This window comes from Schistocerca serialis, chromosome 2 (genome assembly GCF_023864345.2).
Source record: "Schistocerca serialis cubense isolate TAMUIC-IGC-003099 chromosome 2, iqSchSeri2.2, whole genome shotgun sequence".
In the NCBI taxonomy this organism is placed as follows: domain Eukaryota; kingdom Metazoa; phylum Arthropoda; class Insecta; order Orthoptera; family Acrididae; genus Schistocerca; species Schistocerca serialis.
In genome coordinates, this window is record NC_064639.1 from 1163354676 (window position 1) to 1163367850 (window position 13175).

A 13175-nucleotide genomic window follows, 5' to 3' on the forward strand; every position below is an offset into this window, starting at 1 on the left:
CTAAGATGTAACTGTTTGACTTTCGTTACTGCCACGCTTCAGTGGCTCGGCCTCGCCATATTCTATCTGTTGGTGGCAGAAATGCTGCAACCTCACCTTCTAAGTTGACGTCATAAGGGGCGACCAGGCGGCCAGAAGAGTCAGATGAGAGCTGTGTGTACCGTACGACGGATTCCGTCAATAAATCCTCGCTTTACCGCATTTTTCGTTACGAGCTAGCCCAGATTGGCAGGATTCTATTTCTTGCGATCTGCGACCACTAACATGGGGTCTCTAACAGGCAAGTCTCCATTCGTGGACAATGTTTAATTTGGTTAACCGGTGAAATTCTTCCTAACAGTCTTTCCTCAGCCAATAAGGGTGCTTCCTTTCATGACTGCCGTGCTCTCAGTCACTCTGAGGAAAGTTTCACATACAACGTCCATCGTTCTTATGTCCTTAAACCGATGTTCTGTGTAGGTCCCGCGCATTCAGCGACGTCCCACATTTTTTGACAGATTACGGGCTCTCTTTTTCACTTGTCCGATAGCAACCTCCACTGTCCGTCCCAAACGTCGTGTCTATGTGCGAGCGGCGACAGCGCTTTCTGCTGAGGTGTGTTACGATTTCCAGCGCAGTTAACTCATGTGTGTGGTCCTGGAGATATATTCGTTAGTTTCCATACTCCTGATGGCCGATTTCTAGCGTCCTTTCACAGACATTTGTCACATCGCATATATCACTTGCACTTTGCATTTTATGATCAAGATATATGTGTTTTCGGAGTGTAGTGTTGCCAACTGTTGTGTGTTTTTCTTTCTTTTGTTTGTATTGTGGTTTGATTATTTTTTCCATTTGTTGTGTGTGTGTGTGTGTGTGTGTGTGTGTGTGTGTGTGTGTGTGTGTGTGTGTTTGTGTGTGTGTGTATTTTGCTGTGTATAAATGTTTTTTATTTTATTTTATTTATTTATTTTTGTAGTAATATATTAAATATGTGTTCATGTGTGTGTGTGTGTGTGTGTGTGTGTGTGTGTGTGTGTGTGTGTGTGTGAGTGTGTGTGTCTGTGGGAGGGGAGAGGGAAGGGGGAAGAGGGAGAGAGAAGAATTTAAAGCAACTAAGGGAAAGACGGAAAACAGAAAAAATTACTTTCGAATTGTGTTAATCATGTTCTTCCGAATGTCTGATGATCCATCGAAAGTCTGATACATTCTATACACCATCGTGTGTAATCGTTTTGTTGTCAGTTCCTAAATGGTTTTAGAAATTCCAATGGAATGTGATCTTTCGGTTCTGCGTTATTTGGTCTTAAGTCTTCCAAAAGTCTTTTAAAATCTAATTCTGGTACTCGGTCCCCCGTCTCTCCCCCATCGACTCCTCTTTCTTCTTCTTGCACGTAATCAGAATTCCTCCTCCTCATAGAGGTCTTCAGTAAACTTTTCTAACCGATCCTGATATCCTGAACAAGGCCCGGGATTAATTTAAGGATAACACGTGGAAGGGTGGCCCACCTCTATGCGTCATAATGTCATTCCCAAGCAAGTATTTTTATTTAATAACAAAAAAATGGCTCTGAGCACTATGGGACTCAACTGCTGTGGTCATAAGTCCCCTAGAACTTAGAACTACTTAAACCTAACTAACCTAAGGACAGCACACAACACCCAGCCATCACGAGGCAGAGAAAATCCCTGACCCCGCCGGGAATCGAACCCGGGAACCCGGGCGTGCGAAGCGAGAACGCTACCGCACGACCACGAGATGCGGGCATATTTAATAACAATTCAATCATGAGTCAACTGACGGTTACCAAGATTCTTGGGAGATACATACAAATACTTACGATTCTTAAACTAAATTCACAATGTATAAGTCCCTTTACACTATGCATAACATTACAAATAGCACTCAAAAAATGTCAACTGTCCAACACAATGGCGGCCAAACTACAAACAGTTGAATAAACAGACCTGCGGCGGCACTCTCTCCCCGCAACTAGATCACAACTGTGGGGTAATACCATGAACATAAAAACCATTAAGATGCACACATGTCCACTGGTTATTCTGCTCTCATATGGACAAGATACAGCCAAGCTGCTCAAGGGCTACCCCTATGTAAAACCCAAGCAACAGCAGTGCTTCACTGATTGGGCACAAGCCTGTTCCACATAAATCACGTTAAGTACTTAATTAAACTACTGGTCCCCTAAAACGCAATTAAAATGACAATCACAATGAAACCCTCAGTTTGTTTTTTTTTTTTTTTTTTTTTAAGAAATCAAGAAACTCAGTTTCCGTTTGCGCAGGCTTTCATCACACTCTCACAAGGGCCTTACAGTAACAGAATTACTGAGTCAATTACCTGCATATCCGGTGATACCCCCGCCGTGGCACGATACCAAAAGAATAACAACAAACCACTCAACTTGGGGCTGGAACTGTAGAACCGCAGAATCGCGTCTGACCTTCCAGTACTCAGACCTCTTGCGACGACGGGGAAGCCGCCGAAGCAGGAGGAAAATGCGTCCCTGCCCCGGAGCAGCGACGCAGAAACGCGCCAACTGCTGCCGACATGTACCGAACAACAACAAGCAGCAAAACATGTCTGATGAAAATTAGCGTGCATAGTAATACTGAAACGGGCAATCGATAGTTCAACTATTAGAACTTCAGTATGGAGGGGCCCGCTAATAACATTGCAAGTTTACCTCCCCAGCCATAACAAGAAGCAATGCACGAGGTCATTTAAAAGAATAATTACATAATTACTCAAACAAGATTTAAAAAATCAGGGTATACCTTTACTGGGGTCTCTCAGGGGCTAACAGATGCTGTAATTGGTATAGGCACCAAATGGCAGACGGCCGGTTACATCTATAACCCGAAGTGATTCACAACACGGAGCAAGAGAGTGTGCAAATACAAGCACGCACATGCACATGACCCACAAATACGTACCTTTACGCTGAGCACACACAACCTCAGTTACAGGCCAAATCCTACAACTCGCCCCAGGAAGGGCCATGAGGTCTACAACAGACAGAAATTACAATCAGCATTATTAAATACTCAATAATAACAAACCATGATTTCAAATACAAGGTAACATTACAAAATACTAGTTTGGCACATACATAAACCTCCAGATTGAGACACACAGTGCCAAGGGGGTCAGCGAAAGGCATAAGAAACTGGATTCTTGGCCACCTCACACGGGGCGGAATTAACTATCTTTAATTACATTACTTACTAAACAGCCTCATAGATAATTTCAAACAAATATCAAGGAGGCCAATAGCTTCAGAACTGCAGGTAGGTAGGCCCTGGATAATACTGCGCTGCTGCTCGTGGCTGCTAACAGGTTGTTCACTACATCTCGGCGTAGTTAGCACTCCACAGTGGACTGGTGCACGTCGTAACCAGTTGCACGCGACGAGAGCCGCTCCTTGTCCACTAAAGTCGCCGGTGGCAACCGTCAGCGCTGCAGGAAAACTCGGGCCCCCACAGCCCAGTGGTGAACGGTGTTAACTTGCTGCACGCCAAGTAGTCAGGCTCGCCCGTCCAGCTGCGTGTCCGACACGCCACGCACCGCCACACCGCTCCACAGGGAACAGCAACCCCTCCCTCATTCCTTGTCCCAGGCCCATATTCTCCTGCAATCCTTTGTTCTACCTCCCTCATTCCTTGTCCCAGGCCCACATTCTCCCGCAACCCTTTGTTCTACCTTCCTCATTCCTTGTCCCAGGCCCACATTCTCCCGCAACCCTTTGTTCTACCGCTTCCCGTATAGCTGCATTCTCATCCTCCACGACTATTAGATTTTCGTCTCCCTTTACGTTCTAAACTACCCGATCAATATCCTCATGTACTTTCTCTATCTCTTCCACCTTCTGCTTGCGACGTCGGCAAGTATACCTGCACTATTGTTGTCGGTGTTAGGTTGCTGTCGCTTCCGATGAGAACAACCCTATCACTGAACTGTTCACAGTAACGCTCTCTAAAACCTTCCTACTGATAACGAATCCTACTCTCGTTATACCACTCTCTGTTGCTGTTGATATCACGATAATAATTTACTGCTTGGTGTTTTCTGCACCATCGTAACAGCACCACTAACAAGGGACACGCTGGAGCTCGAAAGTTCGGAACCGCACGAAACCATGCTTATACTATAACTCGATCGTAAAAACTACAGTGGTCTGTGTGACTTCCATACAAAACTTCGCACTTACCTGCTAGCACCATCACAGCGTATGTCGTAGCTGCACTAACAAATGCTCGAGTTGCGTGAATGATATAGCTACGTTACAAATGTGTCTTCACTACAGCCGATATAATAGTCTCGAGTGAATTTAGTAGCTGCATAGGAGTACGCATTTTAGATAATTCTCATTTATTGTTCCGTCTCAGTTGTACACTTTTCTTAATTCGATTATCGCAGTTCGATTGTGCAAGGTCGTACAGATCTACAATTCAGTATTGGTATCTGCAAATACGAACACTAGATGCGTCTAAAATGGTTGACGTAGGCAATTTCATAGCTTCAGTTTCTTTTATCGACAGTTTTAAGGCTGAATATGGCATTTCGTATAGACATATTACTACATTTGTCACTCATAAGGACGTAGAAGACGAGACTAGTATATGTCAGCACGCACAACGGTTTGTGGAAAAAGTGAACTGGTTTTGATAAAGCTGGGTGTGGCGATAAAGAATGTGTGTAACAGTGACCAGAGTTAATTCAATGTCTTCATCACCAACACTGCCTCACAGAAGAGAGAAAACTACAGCTAGTGTGCTGAAGTCTGTACATAGTTCTATCCACAGCTACACAACTGATGCAGCTTCATCAATGACAGGTCGACTAGCAAACAGGTTGTACATCTGTTTTCAACAGGCACAAGACACTTTCCGCCCAAATATTTTAAACAAACTTGAAACAATCTGCCCACGGAACCTTCACGTGGAGGCAAGCAAAAATGGAAAAATGATTAAAGAACTAATGAAACGTTTTCCAACTTCAGTCCTTGGAGAACAAGTGGAAAAGAGACTCTTGCTGTGTGCTTCCTGGTCAGGTCACACAGATCGTACCCTTCTCGATGTTACCCTTCTCAACGCAAGTTTTGCAAATAAAGGTGTTATGCCGAAGACATTGCCACCGAAAACAACAAAATATTGCCTACTTCTCGATGTTTACTTCTTCCGGTAGTATAAGCTCTGTATCAGGACTGCTAATTCTGTAAGGCTACAATGTGCCACACCGCAAGTGAAGATACGTGATTTACGTGATTGTTATTTCATCATCAGACTTCACTCTGTGATTTACAAACAATTTTGTGGACTGAAGTATACGTCTATGTTGTGTTAGGTTGCTGTCGCTTCTGATGAGACCAGCCCTATCACTAAACTGTTCACAGTAACGCTCTCTAAAACCTTCCTGCTGATAACGAATCCTACCTGATGAAAGACAGGTTATGACATTGACATACCCATGCATCATTTGAAAATGTAATTAGTGTGGCTTTTGATATTGGACTGCTTAATGCGAAAGTGATTTTGAATGTAAAACAGTGGCTTTAACGAGAGGTGCACTATGTTCTCTTCCACTTTATTTTAACCACTTAATCGGAAACACGAAACTGCGCTATGAGGATTAATATAAGCACTGACAGGTGCGTAGGATATGTGTGTTTTCCGTTATTATAATTATTTTAAGCAGGGGGTTTTTGGCACTGTTGAATGAAAATGTAATGATGTACTGACGTCATTGAATTACATATAGTTTCCCTCCAATGGTATTAATATCTTTTTCCTTTTTTTCTCTGTATTAAAATGGCACTTGTGGCGAAAAGCAACCTTTTGCTTGGAAATGACACATACCACTGTTTTCTCATGATCGAGTGTTATTCTAGGCATGGTTTCGTACGGCCTCGAGCGTTCGAGGTCAATGGTGTCCCTTGTAATTGGACTACGCCTGCCAGTATAGACTAACCATTTTGCGTCCATACTTGCACACTTCAACACCCCACCTGCTGCCTATGGGAAGATAAGGAACTATGTTTTATTTTTGCCACATGTACTTGGAGATACTAATTAATCTGAAAATATATTACTCTTAATAGCTACAATTATCAGCGTGCTAGTAAATTAAATAATGTTCAGTACACTGTCCATAGTCACCTAACTCACTAAAGCGCTATATATTCATAATTATCTAGCATAGAGCTTGTTTGCGGGCCCATATTTACTGGAACAACTTGCTTCTATTATCATTCACTGATCAGCCAGAACATTATGACCAACGACCTGCTGTCGATATAAACCTGTCCAGGCGATAGCAGCATCATCTGGCGAGGTATGACTGCCAGTCAGACACAAATACATTGCATTTAGTATAACATAAGCGTGCTGTCCGCTTGTAGAACGGGGAAGACGTGCGATCTATCTGAGTTTGACCGAGAACAGACTGTGATGGGCCGTAGGCTTAGCACGAGCATTTTGGAAACTGAACGACTTGTCGGGTGTTCGAGGAGTGCTGTGGTGAGCGTCTTCAGCACCTGGGGAAACCAGGGTGGAAACACGTCCAGGTGACGTGAGGCTGGGCGACCACCGCTCACTAAAGACGTCGGACGTCGCAGGCTGGGCAGACTGGGGAACGAGTCACATTAGAAGATACATACATACACACGCGAATAGTGCTAATAGTGTTACTGAACTTTTTACTTCTACACATGCAACTACAATTAGAGGTACAAATTCTCTCTTTTTTTTTTTTTTTTTTTTTTAACCAGTTCTGAAACAGAAACTCGTCCATGGAATAGAAGTAGTTGTCCAAAAGAAATGATTTTAAGCTAGATTTAAAACTTGATCTGCTACCTGCCAGACACTTTATGTTGTTGGGCAAATGATCAAAGATTTATGTTGCTGAATAATGTACTCCTTTTTGAGCAACTGACAGCTTCAATAACGGATAGGAAAGGTCATTTTTTCCTCTAGTGTTTTACGTATGAGCATCACTGTTCTTCGCGAATTGAGATGGATTATTTATAACGAATTTCATTAGCGAATGTTTGTACTCTGATGGTAAAAAATGACAGGGGGCGAACTGCAGCGGAACTAACACCAGACTTTGCTGCGCATAATACAAGTGTGTTTAAACAGATAGTGCACCGAACACTCCTAACGATGGGACTCGGCAGCAGACAACCCACGCGTGTGCCAGTGTTAACACCACGACATCGGCAGCTACTGCTGAGATGCACGCGTCACCATCCTCCCTGGATGCGTTGCGTAGTCTGATGACTTCCGACACTTCTTCATCTTGCCGTGGAAGGGCGCGAATCTGTCGTCTTCCAGGGCAGCGGCTCCTTGACACCTGTACTACGAGACGGATACAAGCTGGCGTCTCAGTGGCGAGTTCCCACTGATGTACTGCGCCCCCAACTCGCCAGATCTGAACCCGGCTGAACACATCCGGGATGCGATTTAACGTGGTGTGAGGGCTCATCGTCGCTAGGTTACTCGTGTGTGCAGGTGTGGTGGTACGTCCCTCCGGCGACCTACCGAGGCCACACTGCTTCCAGGTCACGACGCGTCGCCGCTGTTATCCGTGCCAAAGGTGGGCATACTGGGTACTAAGTTGGTGGTCCCAGTGTTCTGGCTGGTCAGTGCGTGTTTTAACCCTGGAGACTGCGTCCTTGCTGCTGATATTCGATTATAGAAAGTGAGTTGATGAGAACACCACGTACACAGACGAAAGGCAGCATCGGGACAAACTTCCCTCTTTGTAACAGCGGTAGTGTCGTGTTTTTATATTAAGTATTGACGGAAATACATCCTTTTAAAATCATCATTTGATTTATAATCAATGTGCATTTTAATTTTTGCCTAAACGATTGACTGCTGGTGACCCCTGCAGGACATGGCGGCTGACTGGCTCACGCTATGTGCGTCCCTGGCCGTCGGCGGTGCGCTGGTGCTCTTCCTCTGGTGGCGCCGTCACAGCCAGCACTTTGCCCGCCTCGGGGTGCCCTCCGTGCCGCCGCTGCCCCTCGTGGGCAACATGCTGGACGTGGTGCTCTACAGGAAGTCCTTCACCGACATCGTCCAAGACCTGTACCAGAAGCTCGACCCGTTTCCGTACGGTGGCATCTTCTCCTTCACGATCCCGGCAGTCATGGTCAGAGACCCCGAACTGATCCGATCTGTCACCGTCAAGGATTTCGACCACTTCACCGACCACATGGACTTCTTTACGACTGACAAGGCCAATCCCCTGCTAACGAGAATGCTTTTCGCTTTGAAAGGTAATACGCTCACATACCCTATTAACCATTAAAACAGCAATATCAAATAGCAAATAAGAAAACTTTCCATGTTGTATGTTTACCATATAGTAGGAACAATAGGTGATTACATTTTAAAATTTTGCACATGGTTGATGCAGCAACCGTAGGATAAAATATTTGTGAAGAAATAGTAAATCCCTTCACTATGGTTTCAAAGTTTATGAAAATATCTTCTTCAGGAGAAAAAGAGTGACTAAACCGGTTAACACTGAATACATGTTAAATTATACATACTACACTAATGACTCGTTGCGAATACAAATGTTATTCAGCCTTATTGTGTTGGATGTAGTAGAGGAGGTACGTTGTATAGCTGAACGGTGTCAGTAAAATACAAAATTCAACAATATTAAAAAGTTGCGCAACATGGTGCTCGTCATTGAACAGTACTTCAACAACGTACAGCTAATGCACTAGCCTCATTTACGTAACGCTTGGGCTAAGGAAAGCTTCTGGCTAGAAACGGCACTCTGACATTACAGGCGAGGAGAGTTTGCAGTAGTGGATGACCTTTATTACACTAAACTAGTTTAAAACATTAAAAATTAAAATTATGGCATTTGAGACCATATCATGTTTGGCTACGTACTTACGTAAAATTTACAACATCACAAATAATTAATAAGTTACCATCAAGGAAAGTTATTGTGGTAAAATCTAAGCATATATACTGTAAGATATCATAAATAATAAACAATACAATAAGAAGATGAAGGGGAGGGGAGAAAAGGAGGAAGGGGAAAAAGGGGTGGGGGGGAACAAATCAAAGGGGTAGGCAGCAAAAACCAGTGGGAGAAAAAGGAGGCTGCAAAGAGTGGGGAGGGGGAACGAAGATGATAAAACAGTATATAATTTAAAAATATACATATCTGAACATCAAAACTTCAAGGAATACATTAACAGCGTAACAAAGAATAAGCAGAACACCAGCATTAAAAGACGAGGAAAATTACATATACATAGTCATCCGGAATATCGAGCAATCTCTCTGGTATGTTAATGAGATTAGGACTCTGAAAATATCCACAAAATTCCTGTCGTTCAATTACACCTATTCATTTGAAACTGACCCGTCTTTGTGAGCAAAATATTTAATAATTCCCCGTTCTTCTAACAGGTCAAGCCTGTCTTTTATACAAAAGTTCTAAGTCTTCTAGTCACCATGATGTCCATTGGAAAAGAAGCTGATGGGTTCAGCACAGGTGGGACTGTGCACATTTGCCCCACCGTTATTTAGCAGGTCCTTTTCATATCTAACTTTGAAGGGCCTCGCTGTCTGGTGTATGTGATGATTAAATTTGTAGGTGATCTGAAAGAACATAGGAAGCAAAATATCACAGAGCAACCTACGGCAGCTAAAAAGGGCTCAAACCCAGCTAGCTTCGAGCCGGACTGTTCAGATAATAGATTCCATGCTGCTTCATCTCGATGCCAGAGTTCATCAGTTGTAGAGGCTGGTGAATGGCGACATGCCAGTCTCTCGGCTAGTGGCTGAAAGATCTAGAGAAAGCTGTGCCCAGGGCAACAGCAGAAAATCCTCTGTAGCAATGTAGGTCAGAACAACAATATCTTATTGGAAGGCAACGTCACGGAGATCTCAATAGTAGGACTCATGTCACCAGCCTCTAAAAGTCGAAAATGTATCACATGCTCTCCAAATTACTGTTTGCATGAACCAGAGGTGACCACATTGTATACTGTGTCATCATGCCAACGTATTGAGCCGAAGTGACGATGTCGACAGAAACATGACAGTGTTCGGTTTCTTGGGAGCGTAAACACAGACATGACCGCCGTGACGCTGCACGCAGAACTGGGACTTTTCTAAAGACGACGCAGGGCCACTTTGGTGTCAAGAGTTGTTGCTGGTCGCACCACTGTAGACGCTCCCCTCTCTCCTCTCAACAGCGATCGCGACGCTGATACTCCATGGTGCTCCAGACTACCTCGGACTGTCAGTGTGCATACTTGACTAGCTACAGCCAAGCCCATTTCCTGACCAAGGAAACGTGATGTGGCTGTGCGATACTGCATGTCCAAGCGATCAATATATCTGTCAACCCAAGCACTGGACGTGTGGAGCTTTCAAGAACCAGCATGGGGTTGAGTACGATCCTCTTGAACCCATCGATTCCCTACTCACACGACAGTGGTGAGGTCCCGATCAACGAGAGCATCAATATCACTGAATGATAAACCACACTCTCGGCAGACCACGACCACGTCGCTAGGAGAGGATACACTGCTAAGTAAACATCATGCTATGATACTACCAACAGCCTTCATAACAGATTCTCACTGTTGGCAGTGTCACCTGATGTTCACTGAATGAAACTTGTGTTGACCATAAACGTACCTTACCCTAGGACGCTGGAGGGGGAATATTCCTTACTGCTTATGTTGCCCGGGTTACTCATAGAAAGTTTTCCCTTTGAGTTATTGTTTATTGAACATTGTACGAAACGTTAATTGGCCATCAATTCTGCAGGTTCAAAAATGGTTCAAATGGCTCTGAGCACTATGCGGCTTAACTTCTGAGGTCATCAGCCGCCTAGAACTTAGAACTGATTAAACCTAACTAACCAAGGACATCACACACATCCATGCCCGAGGCAGGATTCGAACCTGCGACCGTAGCGGTCGCTCGGCTCCAGACTGTAGCGCCTAGAACCGCACGGCCAATTTTGCAGGATTCTCGTCCTTTGAAACAAGAAAAATGAAACTTTTAATATGCGTTCAACAACCCGCACTCTCCTCCACTAATTAGGTTTCCAAGATACTGAAAAATTTTCTGTGTAAGATTTTTTGTTTCCAATGTCTGAAACAATGCAAGTCTATGTTCTTGTTAGCTGGAATTCTTGATAATTTCCGCAATCAGTTTATTTTCAGAGGAAGTGATTGTTGATGACATTCGGCTGTATTTATCTTATATATTTCCAGTAAGTTGCTTCAATTCACTACTGTTCACATCGAGACTCAGCAATGTTTAAAAGAATACGTGAACCATCTTTGGAAAGATTTTTGAATGATATTTTAGATGAAAATTCTAACTCAGGGAATGAAAGTGAAAGATGGTGTTACGGAGTATGATTCAGATCGGGAAAGTAATGTGGACATTAGAGATGATGAAGACGATGAAGGTAATGCAGCGTAAAGTAGTGACCATCGGCATGTAACTGTGACCAAGTCTGAAAGAAGATATGTAATCACACAGCTCAGAATAAAGTGTATAATTACACAGTCCAGAATACCTAGGAAGTCTCTTGCTAATATACACTAATAAAAAGAAGGTTTTGCATCACCTCGGTTCCGAGAGTTCCGGAAACTGTACAGAAAATTGGAATAGAGATCAACATAAACATCATTTCCGCCCTTTTTATTGCTCATGAAAACCACACATTGCATGTTGTACCACCATACAACGAGACCTTCAGAGGTGGTGTTCCAGATTGCTGTACACACCGCTACCTCTAATACCCAGTAGCGCGTCCTCTTGCATTGATGCAGGCCTGTATTCGTCGTAGCATACTACCCACAAGTTCATCAAGGCACTGTTGGGCCAGATTGTCCCACCCCTCAAAGGCGATTCGGCGTAGATCCCTCAGATTGGTTGGTGGGTCACATTGTCCATAAACAGCCCTTTTCAATCTATCCAAGGCTCATGTCTGGAGAACATGCTCGCTACATTAGTCGAACGATGTCATTATCCTGAAGAAAGTCATTCTGAAGATGTGCACGTTGGGGGCGCGAATTGTCGTCCATGAAGACGAATGCCTCGCCAATATGCCGCCGATGTGGTTGCACTATCGGTCGGAGGATGGCATTCACGTATCGTACAGCCGTTACGGCGTCTTCCATGATCACCAGCGGCGTACGTCGGCCCCACATAATGCCATTCCGAAACAGCAGGGAACCTCCACCTTGCTGCACTCGCTGGACAGTGTGCCTAAGGCGTTCAACCTGACCGGGTTGCTTCCAGACACGTCTCCGACGATTGTCTGGTTGAAGGCACATGCGACACTCATCAGTGAAAAAGAACATGATGCCAATCCTGAGCGGTCCATTCGGCTTGTTGTTGAGCCCATCTGTACCGCGCTACATGGTGTCGTGGTTGCAAAGATGGACCACGCCAGGGACGTCGAGAGTGAAGTTGTGCATCATGCAGCGTATTGCGCACAGTTTGAGTCGTTAACACGACGTCCTGTGACTGCACGAAAAGCATTATTCATTATGGTGGCGTTGCTTTCAGGGTTCCTTCGAGCCATAATCCGTAGGTAGCGGTCATCTACTGCAGTAGTAGCCCTTGGGCGGCCTGAGCGAGACATGTCATCGACAGTTCCTGTCTCTCTGTATCTCCTCCACGTCCAAACAACATCGCTTTGGTTCACTCCGAGACGCCCGGACACTTCCCTTGTTGAGACCCCTTCCTGGCGTAAAGTAACAATACGGACGTGATCTAACCGCGGTATTGAGCGTTTAGGCGTAATTGAACTACAGACAACACGAGACGTGGTACCTCATTCCTGGTGGAATGACTGGAACTGATCGGCTGTCGAATCCCTTCCGTCTAACAGGCGCTGCTCATGCATGGTTGTTTATATCTTTGGGCAGGTTTAATGACATCTCTGAACAGTCAAAGGGACTGTGTGATACAATATCCACAGTCTACGTCTATCTTTAGGAGTTCTGGGAATCGGGGTTACGCAAAACTTTTTTTGATGTATGTGGCAAGGGAGGAGTTTGGAGTAACTTTTGGTGTTCTCTTGGAGACGCCTTGGCGTTTACACGTAACATGCTGAATGTTATACTAAAACATTCAAATGAAGAGGTAGTTAGGCAGAGTGTCAC

General features: G+C 44.4%; 1 protein-coding gene across 1 annotated transcript in view; it reads left to right on the forward strand.

The window, feature by feature from the left end:
• LOC126458635 (cytochrome P450 9e2-like) overlaps nt 1-13175 on the forward strand; it is an 85731-nt gene that overhangs the window by 18504 nt on the left and 54052 nt on the right. The window contains exon 2 of the mRNA XM_050095803.1: nt 7898-8285. Within this exon, the coding sequence (XP_049951760.1) occupies nt 7901-8285 (385 nt within the window). The 5' untranslated portion in view covers nt 7898-7900. The remainder of the gene's footprint in view (nt 1-7897; nt 8286-13175) is intronic.